This window comes from Acomys russatus, chromosome 15, assembly GCF_903995435.1.
Source record: "Acomys russatus chromosome 15, mAcoRus1.1, whole genome shotgun sequence".
NCBI lineage: Eukaryota > Metazoa > Chordata > Mammalia > Rodentia > Muridae > Acomys > Acomys russatus.
In genome coordinates, this window is record NC_067151.1 from 13,120,942 (window position 1) to 13,133,850 (window position 12,909).

General features: G+C 38.2%; 1 protein-coding gene across 1 annotated transcript in view; it reads right to left on the reverse strand.

The window, feature by feature from the left end:
- Nucleotides 1-516: 516 nt before the first annotated feature.
- The window catches only part of Ccdc39 (coiled-coil domain containing 39), a 41,041-nt gene continuing 28,648 nt past the window's right edge, over nt 517-12,909 (reverse strand). Inside the window, exons 12-20 of the mRNA XM_051157056.1 lie at nt 12,213-12,350; nt 10,594-10,802; nt 6,386-6,509; nt 3,838-3,997; nt 3,330-3,436; nt 2,555-2,695; nt 2,260-2,436; nt 2,102-2,175; nt 517-962 (exon numbers count right to left, since the gene is read on the reverse strand). Of these exons, the coding sequence (XP_051013013.1) occupies nt 803-962; nt 2,102-2,175; nt 2,260-2,436; nt 2,555-2,695; nt 3,330-3,436; nt 3,838-3,997; nt 6,386-6,509; nt 10,594-10,802; nt 12,213-12,350 (1,290 nt within the window). The 3' untranslated portion in view covers nt 517-802. The remainder of the gene's footprint in view (nt 963-2,101; nt 2,176-2,259; nt 2,437-2,554; nt 2,696-3,329; nt 3,437-3,837; nt 3,998-6,385; nt 6,510-10,593; nt 10,803-12,212; nt 12,351-12,909) is intronic.

Sequence of the window (12,909 nt, forward strand, 5' to 3'; positions counted from 1 at the left end):
AATCACTCTTGTAATGAATACTTTTCCAAGGTTTAAAGGAGATGCTGATTTGTATTGGAAATGGAGCTTTATGGTATTATTTCTCACTCTAGTCCAAAAAAAATCAAAGTGCTGGAAATAAAGTATTAGCTGAAAAACAATATTAAATACAGTATGCAATACCTACTTCCAGTGTAAATTTAACATGTTCAGTTCTTTCAAGGTCAGAGTAGAAGCAATCTCAGCAGCATAAGTTACAGTTTATGTATGCATATATAGAAATAAAGTATGTGTTTTTTTTTTCTAAATGTTTTCTTGAGGGAGTGGTAATGATGCTATTTTTTGGTTACAAATTATGACCAAATCAAACAAACAACAGCCTGTAGCAGGTCCAACCTGCCTTTAAAAAAAAAAAAATTCTGAGAATCGGGTTGTTTGCTTTTTTGTTTTTTACTTTAATTTTGTAATCTAGAATAACTGAAAGTTTCCTTATGGAGATATAAAATAAATCTTTAGAAGTGTATTTGTGAAGAATCATGTAAGTGTGTTACTTCATAAAACATCTAACGCTATAGAGATCAATGCTTTATCACTTGCGGCCTGCCGAAGGTTCTGCAATTTTCCTTCTCTATAAACTGCCTTTGTTCTTTTCTCGGACAGCTTTTATAGCCACTGTGCAGAACTTTGTCTGGCCTGTACTTTTGGTACTATTTTAGTAGGCCTGTATCTTTAATCAATGGAACCCCAGAAAAAGAGGGAGACTTAACTGCTAATGAGATTTTCATTTGTGTTCACATTTGTACAAGATATTTAAAAACATGCTTTATTTGTTGGGCTTCCTTCCTTTACGACTGCTGGAACTACTGCCATTGCTCGATGGCCTGGAACTGCTGCTCCCTGAGGGAGATTCCGGGAAGCTGAGCTGCACCACTCTAGCCGTAGGTGTAGGTGGAGAGGTGCGGGAGCGTGGGCCCTCAAGTGGCCTAGAACAAGAAAGGATTTACTATAAACTTAATGCAAAATGTAATTTAAATATACCTTTTTACTGGCAAAAATATTTTTTAATTCTATAAGTAATTAAAGAACTAGAAAAGCCATTAGTTTTAATAAAATTTAAAAGTATAACCAAATCTTTCGAAAGAAGAAATAAGCATAATTTAAGTAAATAGTACAGTTTTTTTCTGTGAGAAAAATATTTTCAGTTGTAATCAGTTTCTTAGAATTAGAAGCAATAGTTTGTAAGATGGCACCAAAAGGAGGAGTGGGTGCTTAAAAAGTGATCAGAATGATAGGCTCAAGTAGTTTAAGCTGAAGTGAAAAATAGGGTGTTTTGGCAAGGAAAATGATGAGGCCATCTGGAAAATAGCCATCTGGCTCTCAAATAATATGTTTTATAAAAAGTACAGAAAATTTAATACATAATAAATACATTGAGTAGTTTAATACATTTATGTAGAAGGTTTTGGGTTTTTTTGTTTTGTTTGTTTGTTTGTTTGTTTGTTTGCTTTTTGGTTTTTCAAGACAAGGTTTCTCTTGTAGTCTTGTCTGTCCTGGACGCAATCTGTAGACCAGGCTGTCCTCGAAGTCAGAGATCCACCTGACTCTGCCTCCTGGGATTAAAGGTGTACACCACCATGCCCAGCTAAACTTAAAACTCTGTCTGTTTCTCTCTCTCTCTCTTCTCTTCTCTTTTTTCCTTCATGAGACAGTTACACAGGCTAGTAAAAAGCTGTCAACTACAGGACATTAGAAATACTGAAATTGGCATCTTTGTCCTTAATAAACCTGTCCACAAAGACTTAGTGTCCATGACTTACCCTACAACATTGTAAAGTTGGGTCCATAGACATTCACAGAAGTAGCTATAATTACAAAATTAATTGTTTGTGCATCTTACTTGCCTTTTTACAGTTCAAAAAAATTTAAATTTCCCCAGAGTTGGAGTTTGCCCAAAATGTCAACTCTATCACCCCAATTTTCACACAACCTTGTTCCCTAAAAGAGCTTATTAGTCATAGTAACTGTGCTATAATAGGATTGTTGGCAGCTGCAGGAATCCTGGTACAGGGAGGTTGCTAAGGTGAGCAGTAGCTGTGAGAGTTGAGAACCCGCTTCCCCTTACCTGACTGATGCAACTGAAGACTGTGAAGAAGCTCTAGAGCTCAGGCCTTTACCTGTAGGTAGTTCTAAGCCACTCTGAAAGAATATTTTAATCATTAGTCCTACACATTTTAAAAGAAAAGTAATAAAATGCACAGACAATATGTTGTATTCTATTACCTGCTCAAAATATGTTTTAAGAATGATGTGGATTTCATCATTTTCCATGACATTAACTAACATTTGGTCAATGTCCTTGTGAAACTGTTTAATCTCACGGAGTTTAATGTCTTGTTCTTCTAGTGTTTCATCGTTTGTTCCTTTCAAAATGCGAATTTCTCTTCTGAGTCTTCCACACTGTTAAGAAATAGCAGTCAAATATTACATAAGCCTGTTTCCTACAAAGTGAAGGGGGAGTCCATTTGGTACTCGAGAGGTGTGAATTCTAGGGTCAGCTTTAAGAGGCAGTCAGGACCTGCTTAGTTATTCGTTCTATTTTTGGCTTCTGCTCCTCAATCTCCTTATGAAGTTGAAGTGAATAGGTTTGTTTCTCTGATAATTTCTCTTTGGCATTATTTGCTAAGTGTTCTATAACTTCAAAAGTATTTTCCATGCTCTGTAGAAAATAAAAAGTATCAACATATGGTCAGAATAAAAAATTGACTTAACTGCTCACCATTTTCCAGCTCTTCCCTCAATTTGAATTATTCTGTTTTCTTATGTACTGTATTTATACGTGGATAAGAAGTATAATGGTCCTGTGAATTATTTTTGAATATAATTCTACTGGGAACTATTTAAAGCACTTGGGAAAAAATAGGAACGATTGCTTGAAATTACCCAATTCTCAAAGATTCACAATTTGTGTCATCCATCAGTTTAGCTAGGGCCTACTTAACAAAGCACAGTCTTCTGTCCTGAGTTGTTTGCTTTCACTAGAGTGTCTGTTTACACTTTGTGTTTACAGTCTAAATGCGACCTTGGAGAGTCAGTGGGGGTCACTAAGTAATGGCTAGTGGATAATTCATAATTGTCTAGTTGTGGTTGAGAACTAATGAAGTTATTGCCTCCCAACAATAGAATTTTAACTGATTTCCTTTATATTTCCTTCACTTGCTTTTCTTCTTTAAATGAGGTTTAAGTTTCTCAAGGCCTACTTCCCTAAAGATGCTCTTTATATAAGATTAAGTACTAATAATGGTAGTTGACCTTTATTTAGGGCTTATTACTAAAAGACTTATAGAATTCACCTGAATGTCTTCTTGAAGTTCTCTGATTTGCCTTTGTTTGTATCTGTATTTCTCATCTGCAGCCCTTTTTTGTTCTTCTAGTTGAATTTTTAATCCATACTCATCACCTACGAAAGAATTTTAATTTCCAGTGTAATATGCAGAAAGCTACCTTAAAGTAGCTACCTAAATACACCTCTAACTTTCTTGTTATGAAAGGTTACATGGCTTAGATCCATATAAAAACACAGTATAGGCATGCAGTAGCCATTTCTTATTTAGTCAGCTATAGTAGCAATACATTTTTTCCAGATTCAATTCCCTAAAGGGGGGGTGGCGGGGGACCAGCTAATAATGTAAATAACATCTGGTACTGGTTCAAACAAGCAGGAAGGAGCATAATTGGGTAGTTTTTGTTTTTAGGCCCAATCATGACACACTTGTATTCTCCATGAATCATAATGTCCCTCCCCTATATATATATTTAACTGTAGTCTTCACCACATTTGTTGTAGTGGCTGCTACATACTTGACGGGGTCACTTTTTTGAAAGATTGCTTATAATTGTTGTTGCAGCTGTTCAGTACTTGCAAGGTGTTTTGCAGAGCATAGATTTCTTTTTCAGCTTTGTTGATCTTAGCATCCAAGCTGTCACCTTCCCTTTGAAGTTCTTCTTTTTCTTGAGCAGCCTATAAAGTACAGAACAGAGCTTTGAAGCAGAAAATAGTTAATTCACAGCAATCTCTGCTTATCTTGGGACCTGCACATGCTTGCCAGGCATTTACTTCCTACACTCAGTTTCATACATAAGACTAAATGCTTAGGCTTTAAAATACAGCATATATATAGGATAAAAAAATCATGGTGGAAATAGAGCCAACCTAAAACACACCAGGAGGAAGGGGGATGGGGAGCTAAGCAACTACCAGATCTCTGGAATGACTCAAAAAAGTGACTTTTAGCTCTGGTGACCCTAAAGGTCTTGAAACTATAAATAAGAATGTTTCATCTGAGAGAGATTTGGGGACCTGATTTTTATTTGATTCAAACTAAGGGTAAAAAGTGACCAGAGTATATCCAGGAAAATCATGTTGGTGTATTTTCTAACATATTTTATCACAATTTAAAAGATAACTTTGGGACCAGAAAGATGGCTCAACTGTTAAGATCACTTGCTGCTTTTTCAGAGGACCCAAGTCTGGTTCCCCATACCCACATCAGAGAGATCACAACCACCTGTAACTCCAGTTCCAAGAGATCTGACTTCTCTGGTCTCACATGTACAGAAAAAAAATTTTATTTTAAAGCCACCTGTACAAATGATGATAGTACTTGTAATAAGTGTAGCTAAAAACATAAAGTCCTGTAAATTGCTTAAATATCAAAACTTTTTACATGATGGGCTTACCAAAGTAACTTTCTGTGATGGCCTTCTCAGAGTTCTCTACAATTCCAAAGAACTCTAAGGCTGGCAGAATAGCAAGAAATTAAAGTCTACTTGCTATAAAGCCTCCTTTTTTTAGTCAAGTCTTATTCAACCAGCTTTAAGCATATTTAAACCAAGTCAATGAGAAAGCTGTTTTCATTCTTAACATTTTATTGGCATTTTTATTATGTTTCAAAACGTGATTACACATTTAAAATAAATAGTACTTTATTGGTGGCAAAATACTTGACATAAAGAAGTAAACCTGCATTTTGCTCAGTATCAGAGGCTTTTATCTCTTCACTTGTTCCTGTTTCTGGGCTGTAGTAAAGCAGGGCAGAGTATATGTGGTTAAACCCTAGCTGCTTGCTTCCTGGTAGCCAGAAAGCAGAGAAGAGGCAAGATAACCCTTCCTAAGGAATGCCTCCAACTTCCTCTTACCTAGGCTCCACCACCTCTAGAATGCCAACAGTTAAATATTGGTGAATTAATCCACTGATGAGATTAGTATCCTTGGGAGCCAGTTATTTCCCAAAAGCCTATCAACTTGCAGCAACATTTATATTATAAACCCACAAAGAAATGATACATAATATGTGATTACCCCTAATTTAAATGTATACATGTAATTGAGGGAATAACAGATGTGATCTGAATAAATTATTTTTAAAAATAAAAAATAATTAGAAATTTGAGTCCTTTAAAAATAAAAATAAATGTATACATGTTTGGAAACATAAAGTTAACCTAGAAATACATGTAATTTGTACATGTGAAGTATAGCCAAAACAATAAAAGTCAGATCTATTGCTGTTTCAGTTAAATAGGGAATGAGTGAGACAGATTGTAACAGTGGAATACTTTAATAAATGCCACTTACCTAAACTCAGTTCATTCTTAAATTAGTTTAATTTGTTCATCTATATAAATTTCTGACTTAATTCTGAGTGTGCCTTTACATTCTAAAGTGATTGTTCCCTCTGTTGGTAAATCAGAGAGAGAGAGAGAATGTGTGTGTGTGTGTGTGTGTGTGTGTGTGTGTGTGTGTGGTAGTGGTAGTTGTTGTAGTAGTAGTTTATTTTGGGTTGGGAAAGTTCGTATTTTGAAACAGTTGCAACTTTTTAATGTCTCACAAATTTGATCAGAACAAGACTGTTGGCTTATAAACACAGTGTCTTGGGAATGAGGTGTGAAGGATGCTAGCTCTTTGGTATGTTTTTCCAGTTTTGCTCTTAAGCAGAAGCAGACATTAAATTTGAAACATGGAAAACAACCTGGTGTGTTCCACACATAGGCCAAAGGCTACTGCAGGACCAACACTAGGAGCTACCGTGGCCATGAAAGAGATGTACTGAGGTCCTAACACCTAGGAACATGGTGTGACCTCATCCAGAAGTCTGGTCTCTGCAGATGTCAAGATGAGGTCACTATAGTTGACCTCAATCCAACAGATGTGACATCCCTATAAAAACAGGACATTACTTTTCTCCACTTCCAGCCATGGGTAATTTCTGTTAAAAGCTAGATTAAGTTTAGTTACCAAGGAATACTTTGCATATTTGACATGGGAGGTATGAATATATATTTATGTGAATATATATTGACTGAATATATATTTCACAGTCATAGATGTATGTCAGGTAAATGTTACCTTTACTACATAATAGGCCTGTGTTTTCTCCTCTTCTCCTTCAGGAGGCAGCATAACAACAGTGATAATTTCATACCTGTTCTTAAGCTTATCAATTTTACTTAGCCGCTCATGAAATTCAGCACTAATATGAAAAGAAAGAAATGAAAATTAGTAGGTGTTCTTATTGAAGACTTTTTAGACTTGTTTTATTACTATCCTGAAGCAGGTTAGAGTGCTCTTTTGTTTTAATAATTCTGAGTGAAGATCTCAAGAGTTTACCCTACTTGAACAAGTGACTTGTCATACTTCCATGGATGCTAGCTGGAGACATGAGAAACTCTTGTAACAGAGATGACACAAAAAGAAATATGAGCTTCCCATCTGCATGGCTTGTTCCCATATCTCATGAGAGCAAGAAGGGGCTCCAGTAGATACTACAGTCGTTAAGGAACCCCCAAGTATTTTTAAGTGGGAAACAAGAAAACACACCAAACTTTTCCTCGGGGGTGGGGGTGGGGAATGACCTCTTATTGCTATCCAAACAGCAGAAGCAGTAGGTAGTGTCTCTCTCTACAAGGCATTAAAAGAATTCATAGAGTGCCCCAGTACTTGGTGCACCAGTAGTTACTTTATCCTTTTGTTTCAGTAAAGGTTTATGAGCTATTTTCATGAGTTTTAGTAATACTAGTAATGGTCACGTCTGCATGGCGGGACAAAGATTGACCCACTTGCTGTAACCTCATGAAAGTAAACCACTAACTTCTAGAAAAAAAGCTGGTGGTAAAAAACATTTAGGTCAAAAGTTGCCTTTTTAGAATTCTTAACTATTATCAGGACATACTCAGTCTCATATGATTAAAACTTTCTCATCAGCTAAAAATGGCAGACTAACCCAAAGTTCATCCTTGTACCTTTCTAAACAAGAAAAGCCAGGTGTGGCAAACACCTTCAATCCTGATTCTAGCGAAGCAGATGCAGGACTCTGAGGCCAAGGCTAGCCTGACATAGATATCAATACCAAGTCTCACAAACAAACTAGTAATAAACATATTTATTTTCTCACAAGGAAATTGAGAAAGACAGGAAACAAATGCCTTGGCAACAAGAAAAAAAAAAAACTTTACATAGTTCATAAAAAAATGGAAGGCAATGCAGGCATGGTGGCTCATGCCTATAATGCCAGCACTTGGGAGGCAGAGGCAGACCAATCGATGTGAGTTCCAGGCCAGCCTGGTCTACAAAGTGAGTCCAGGACAGCCAAGGCTACACAGAGAAACCCTGCCTTGGGGGGGAGGGGAGGCAAGGTTAGACAAAAAAAATACATATACTCACAGAACATTACTGCAGCAGCAAGAGCTGCTTTCTGCAAAGAAGAAAATATAATTTATAAAAGCTGAATCAAGCTGGGTGGTAGTGGCGGTGCATTCCTTTAGTCCCAGCACTCAGGCAGCAAAGGCACGAGGATCTCTGAGTTCAAAGCCAGCCTGGTCTACGGAGCAAGTGCCAGAACTACACAGAGAAACCCTTTCCCTTGTCTTCAAAAACAACCCTGAACCAAATAGAAGTATGAAACACATTTTGAAACAATAAGTTGAATCAGTGGTTGAGCATTCCCCATCAAGAAAATTCAAAGCCCCCAGTGAAGTCTTTGAAAAGTCTAGGAAGAAAACCAAAATTGCTCTTTTGCAAATTTAACCAGAGTAGAGAAATCTAAGAAACATACACCATTTTATGAAGGCATACACAACTGCAAGATCTGATGATAGAAGCAAAAGGAATCAAGGATCATTTGCACACAAGTTAAAAATGCATAAAATACTATCAAGCAAAATCCAGAGTATACAAGCAGTAAGTTGACTTACAAAGTTGACTGAAAAACTGGTTGGTGTAATTATGTTAAATCAGAGGAAATGTGATGTCAATAAACAGGAAAAGTATATAATAAAGGTTAAAATAAAAGAGTTCAAGTCCGGGCACAATATTCTAACATGGTGACAGGCATCTTAGAACAGGATTGAGGCATGTAGCTCAGCTTGTCTAGCACGTAGGAAGCCCTTGTTTCAATCCCCAGCACTGCAAAAAGTAAATATTAAGTTAGATTGCAAAAGCCCTTATATTTATAAAATAAGGAAACCTCTTTGAGATCAGGCAAATATAAAGGTATCTAATTACTGTCATTCAGTATTAAAGGTCTTAGAACAGTAAAGGAAAAAGCCTTATAGGTTTTTAAAAAAAAAAAAAAGCAAAAGTATTAAAAAATGGTAGGAGAGGAGCACCCAGAAAATTAGAGTAGATATGCCTACTGTTAAAACTACTACCTTAGTATGTGCAATGCTTAACACATAGGAACTGAGTATGATGTCCCTATATGCCCATAACCAGTCAAAGATGGCATGCTTTAAATGGAATTAGCATTAACAAAAAAATAACACATGGCCAAGAATAATCTCATAAATGATATTAAAACATCTGCAAGAAAGCTGCTTCGGCAATGGATAAAGAAACTGGTACATTTACACAAGGTACATTACAAACAAGGAAAGCATGCATTTTGCAGGCAAATGGATGGAACTAGAGAAGATTGTCCTGAGTTAACCCAGACCCAGAAAGACACACATGGAATGTACTCACTTATAAGTGGAATTTAGCCATATAATACAGGATAACCAGACCCAAAGAAGATAAGTAATAAGGAGGACTCAAGGGAGTTCTCACTCAGAAGTGGAAATAGAATAGTGGAAGTGGGTAAGAGGGAGCATGGAGAAAAACGAGAGTTCGAATTAGACCTTGGGTGAGTCGGGGCAGGTGAACAGGGTTGCAGAGAGAAAAGAAACCGTGTGCACGGGATTCTTTTGTGACAAGCTGGACACCTACAACAGGCTAGGCTCCAGGGATAATATGGAGGTGACTCTAGCTGAGACTGCTAGTAGCAGGGGTCATGAAGACTGAAGAGGATGCCCTCTGACTTGACCAGATGCCTAGTGGAAACAGGAAGACACCAACCCACCCACAGAAACTTTGAGGACTTGCCCTGCCTGCAAGATGTGCAGGGACAGGGATGGAGCAGAGATTGAGGAAATGTCCAGCTGGGCCAACCTGAGACCACCCATGGGAGACAGCCAATCCTTGGCACTCCTGAAGATACTCTGCTGTGCTTATGGCTGGGATCCTAGCATGGGTGCCCTCTGGGTGGTTCTACCCAGCAGCTGATGGAAGCGTATTTGGAGACCCACAGCCAAACATGGGGTGGAGCAGTGATGGAGCCTGGGGAGAAAGATGGAGAACTCAGGGAACAGGAGCTCCACAGGAGGATCCACAGAACCAACCAACCAGGGCCCAAGGGGGCCTGTGGAGTCGGGCTCCAGCCAGGGACCATGCATGGACTGGTCTTGGGCCCCCTGCACAAGTGTGGCCAATGGGCAGCTTGATCATCATGTGGGTACCCTGATGCAGGAAGTGGGGATTGGCTCTGAAAGACTCTGCTGCATGCTTTTTTGTCACTTTCCTCTGGTGGGACTGCCTCCCTAGGGTATAGGGGAGGGGATGCCCTCAGTCCTGATGCAAGTTGATATGCTGGGAGGCGGGGTGTTCCCCTTCTCTGGGGAGTTGGGGAGGAAAGGGAGCGGGATATGACCAGGATGTAAAGGGAATAATTTTTTTTTATGTAAAAGTTGGTTGTTTTGGTTTAAGAAATCATAAGCAAAATACCAGTTTCAACAGCTAAGATTTGGCAAAGTTCTTGTCTTCCAAGCATAAGAACCTAAGTTTGCCTCCAGAATCTATATAAAAATGTCAGGTATAGTCACAGGAACCTGTACTCCCAGCACTGTGAGGATGGTTACTGGAGGATCCCTGGGCTCACTGGCCAGCCAGACCAGCCTAACTGATGAACCCTGGGCCAGTGAAAGACCCTGTCACATGGGAGGACATTCTTGAAGAAGACACCTGAGAGTGTCCTCTGGCCTCCACTTGCAGGCATGTGCATGCACTTGCATATACATATATATGAATACACATGCATTTAAAAAGTAAGTCCAAGTATATTATTGATCTTTATAGGGATATGTCTTAAGGGTGCAGGATAAGTCGAAAGGAAGCAATGGATTTCTGGCTCAGAGCTTGTCAGAAGAGGCAAAGATAGCCATGAGGGAGGTGTCAGGGAACAGGTAGCTCTCCTGGTGTTGTTTTTGTAAAGTTCTTTAGCAGAGACAAAACATGATAATTACCTCACAGTTTGTCGCTGCTGGTCAACAAATCTGATCTGTGAGGCAAGCATGGATTTGTGCACCTTAATTTCTTCACCTCTTTCTTCCATGGCTGTGTACAGCTGCTGTTTCCTTTTCTCCAGGGAAAAGACTTCTTCTGCCTTGCTGTGAAGCATTTCTCGAGTGCGTTTAACTTGGAGCTTTAAGAGATTGTCCTCGATCATCAAATCCTACCAAGAAAGCAAAACATTTATGTATTGAAATAACTATTTCTATGCCAGTTTTTTCTTTATTGTGATAAAAATCAAACTTGAAAACACACATTTTCCAATTAGACCACTGATTGACAACAGCCAGAAAAAGAGGGTGGAGCTGTAACTGCTCTAAATCACTTTCAATAATTCAAATTTAAGTTCAAGCTTTACTAGGATACAGTTTCCCTACAATCAAATTGTCCTACCAACAAACATCTTCATACTCCAAAGTAACAATCACAAAATATTGTGGGCATACATCTGTACTTTAAAACCATTTTGTTATGTGTAAAGTATTGCATAGAAGTCAGCAAATCGATTGACTTTCCAATGAAATAACCTAGAGCAAACAGCCTGGCGTGTAAAGCAAGCTGCTTCCCAAGCACAGCTTTCAGGTGGCGAGAGATGAGATCTCTGCACCTCACATGCACAGAAAGAAACTCCTCGTGAGTAAAAAAAAAACCTAATGCAGAGGACAAAATCAATGCAACCAGTAGAAAGAGCAAGGCATTGTCTGATTTTAACACAAGCCTCTAAGCATAAACAGTTTAGAGTAAAAGCCCTTAAGACTTCATGTTAAATGGTTCATGTAAAAAACACTCAAGGAAAGTTTAAAGGCAAATGAAGAAATTTTGGCAATATAAACAAGTTCTATAATAAAATAATTTATAAATCAATTAAAATTAAAAAGCAAAAATATAACTCCCTTAATGGAAAAAAATGAATCAAGAATATAAACTGGCTATTCAAAAAAGAAAAATTATGGAACATAATATAATGTTTTAGATAAATGTTTTAAACTTTAAAGAACTGTTTCCAAGTAAAAAGCACAAACTAAAACAATGAGATTCCATATTTGTCCACCCAGTTGGAAACCTAATCCAGCCACAGTGATGGTAAAATAAGTAGAGTGTTATGTGTGGCTGGTGGACTATCTAGAGAACAATTTAGCTTAAATATAGTTCAAGTCCCTAAAATACTCATTTTTAGCTCAATTACATGGATAGGAATCACTCCAAGGAACTAACTGTGGACCACAGGACTTACATGTATTGTCAGGACATCAGAAACAAACAGCCCCGCCCCCAAGACACTTAAGAAGATTATGATGAGCTCATTAACTGCCCCTGTAGGAAGTGCTGAAGAATTACTTTTTAAAGAAGAGTTGATGTTTTGGAGACATGTGTAACATATCAAACATTTGAAAATAACAACATATAATAAATTTCTTTTTAAAAATAGGAAATAATATACATTAAACACTTAATCTTGGATACGGTGGTTACGGTGGCTGATTTTGCCCTTAAGTACTTCCTTGGTCTACATTTTCCTGTGATCCCCATGGAAGCAGGTAGCTTATCAACTATGTGTACAGACTCAGCACACCTGTTTTATAGCTCTTGCTTTGTTCAGTTCCTTCTCGGATCTATCAACGAAAAGGTGCAGTTCACTTATTTTATTCACGAGAGACTGTTTCTCATCATTGTTTTTGCTGTTTGACTTCTTAGTGAAGTAGAGGTCATTCTGTAAAAAGAAGGGGAAGTATATATGAAATGAGTTGCAGACAGCAATTTTGACCTCTCCTCAGATCATTTTAAATATTCACATACATTCACACAGATACCTTGTAATTTTTATCATTGATGGTTTGGGGTTAGCCTCACAGCAACCCCAAGTACCAAGTATCATGTGTGGTTCCAGTTCGGCCCAGTGTTTAAGGTGCTCACCACTTAGGAGGGGAAAGGACCCTGCTAATAGCTCATTAAAATGCACCAAGTCCCAGGTGGTAAAAAAACAAAACAAAAAAAGCAAAACCACTGCGGGCGGGGCTGGAGAGCACAGGACTCTTGGCTGACAGAATGCTCTGGGCTCAGATGGCCTTAATTCCACATTAGTCATCTGACTTGGGTAGGCAACTAACTTGTCAGTTTTCTCGTCTCTAAAATGGAAATAGGAGCATCTCCTGTTGCAGGATGGTTCTTACTGTGACAGCGTTCACAGGCACAGCTGCTCTATGTGATCACATGTCAGAAAAGAAAATGTTTGATAAGACTGAACTCCACCAGACACATGGGCAGGTCTT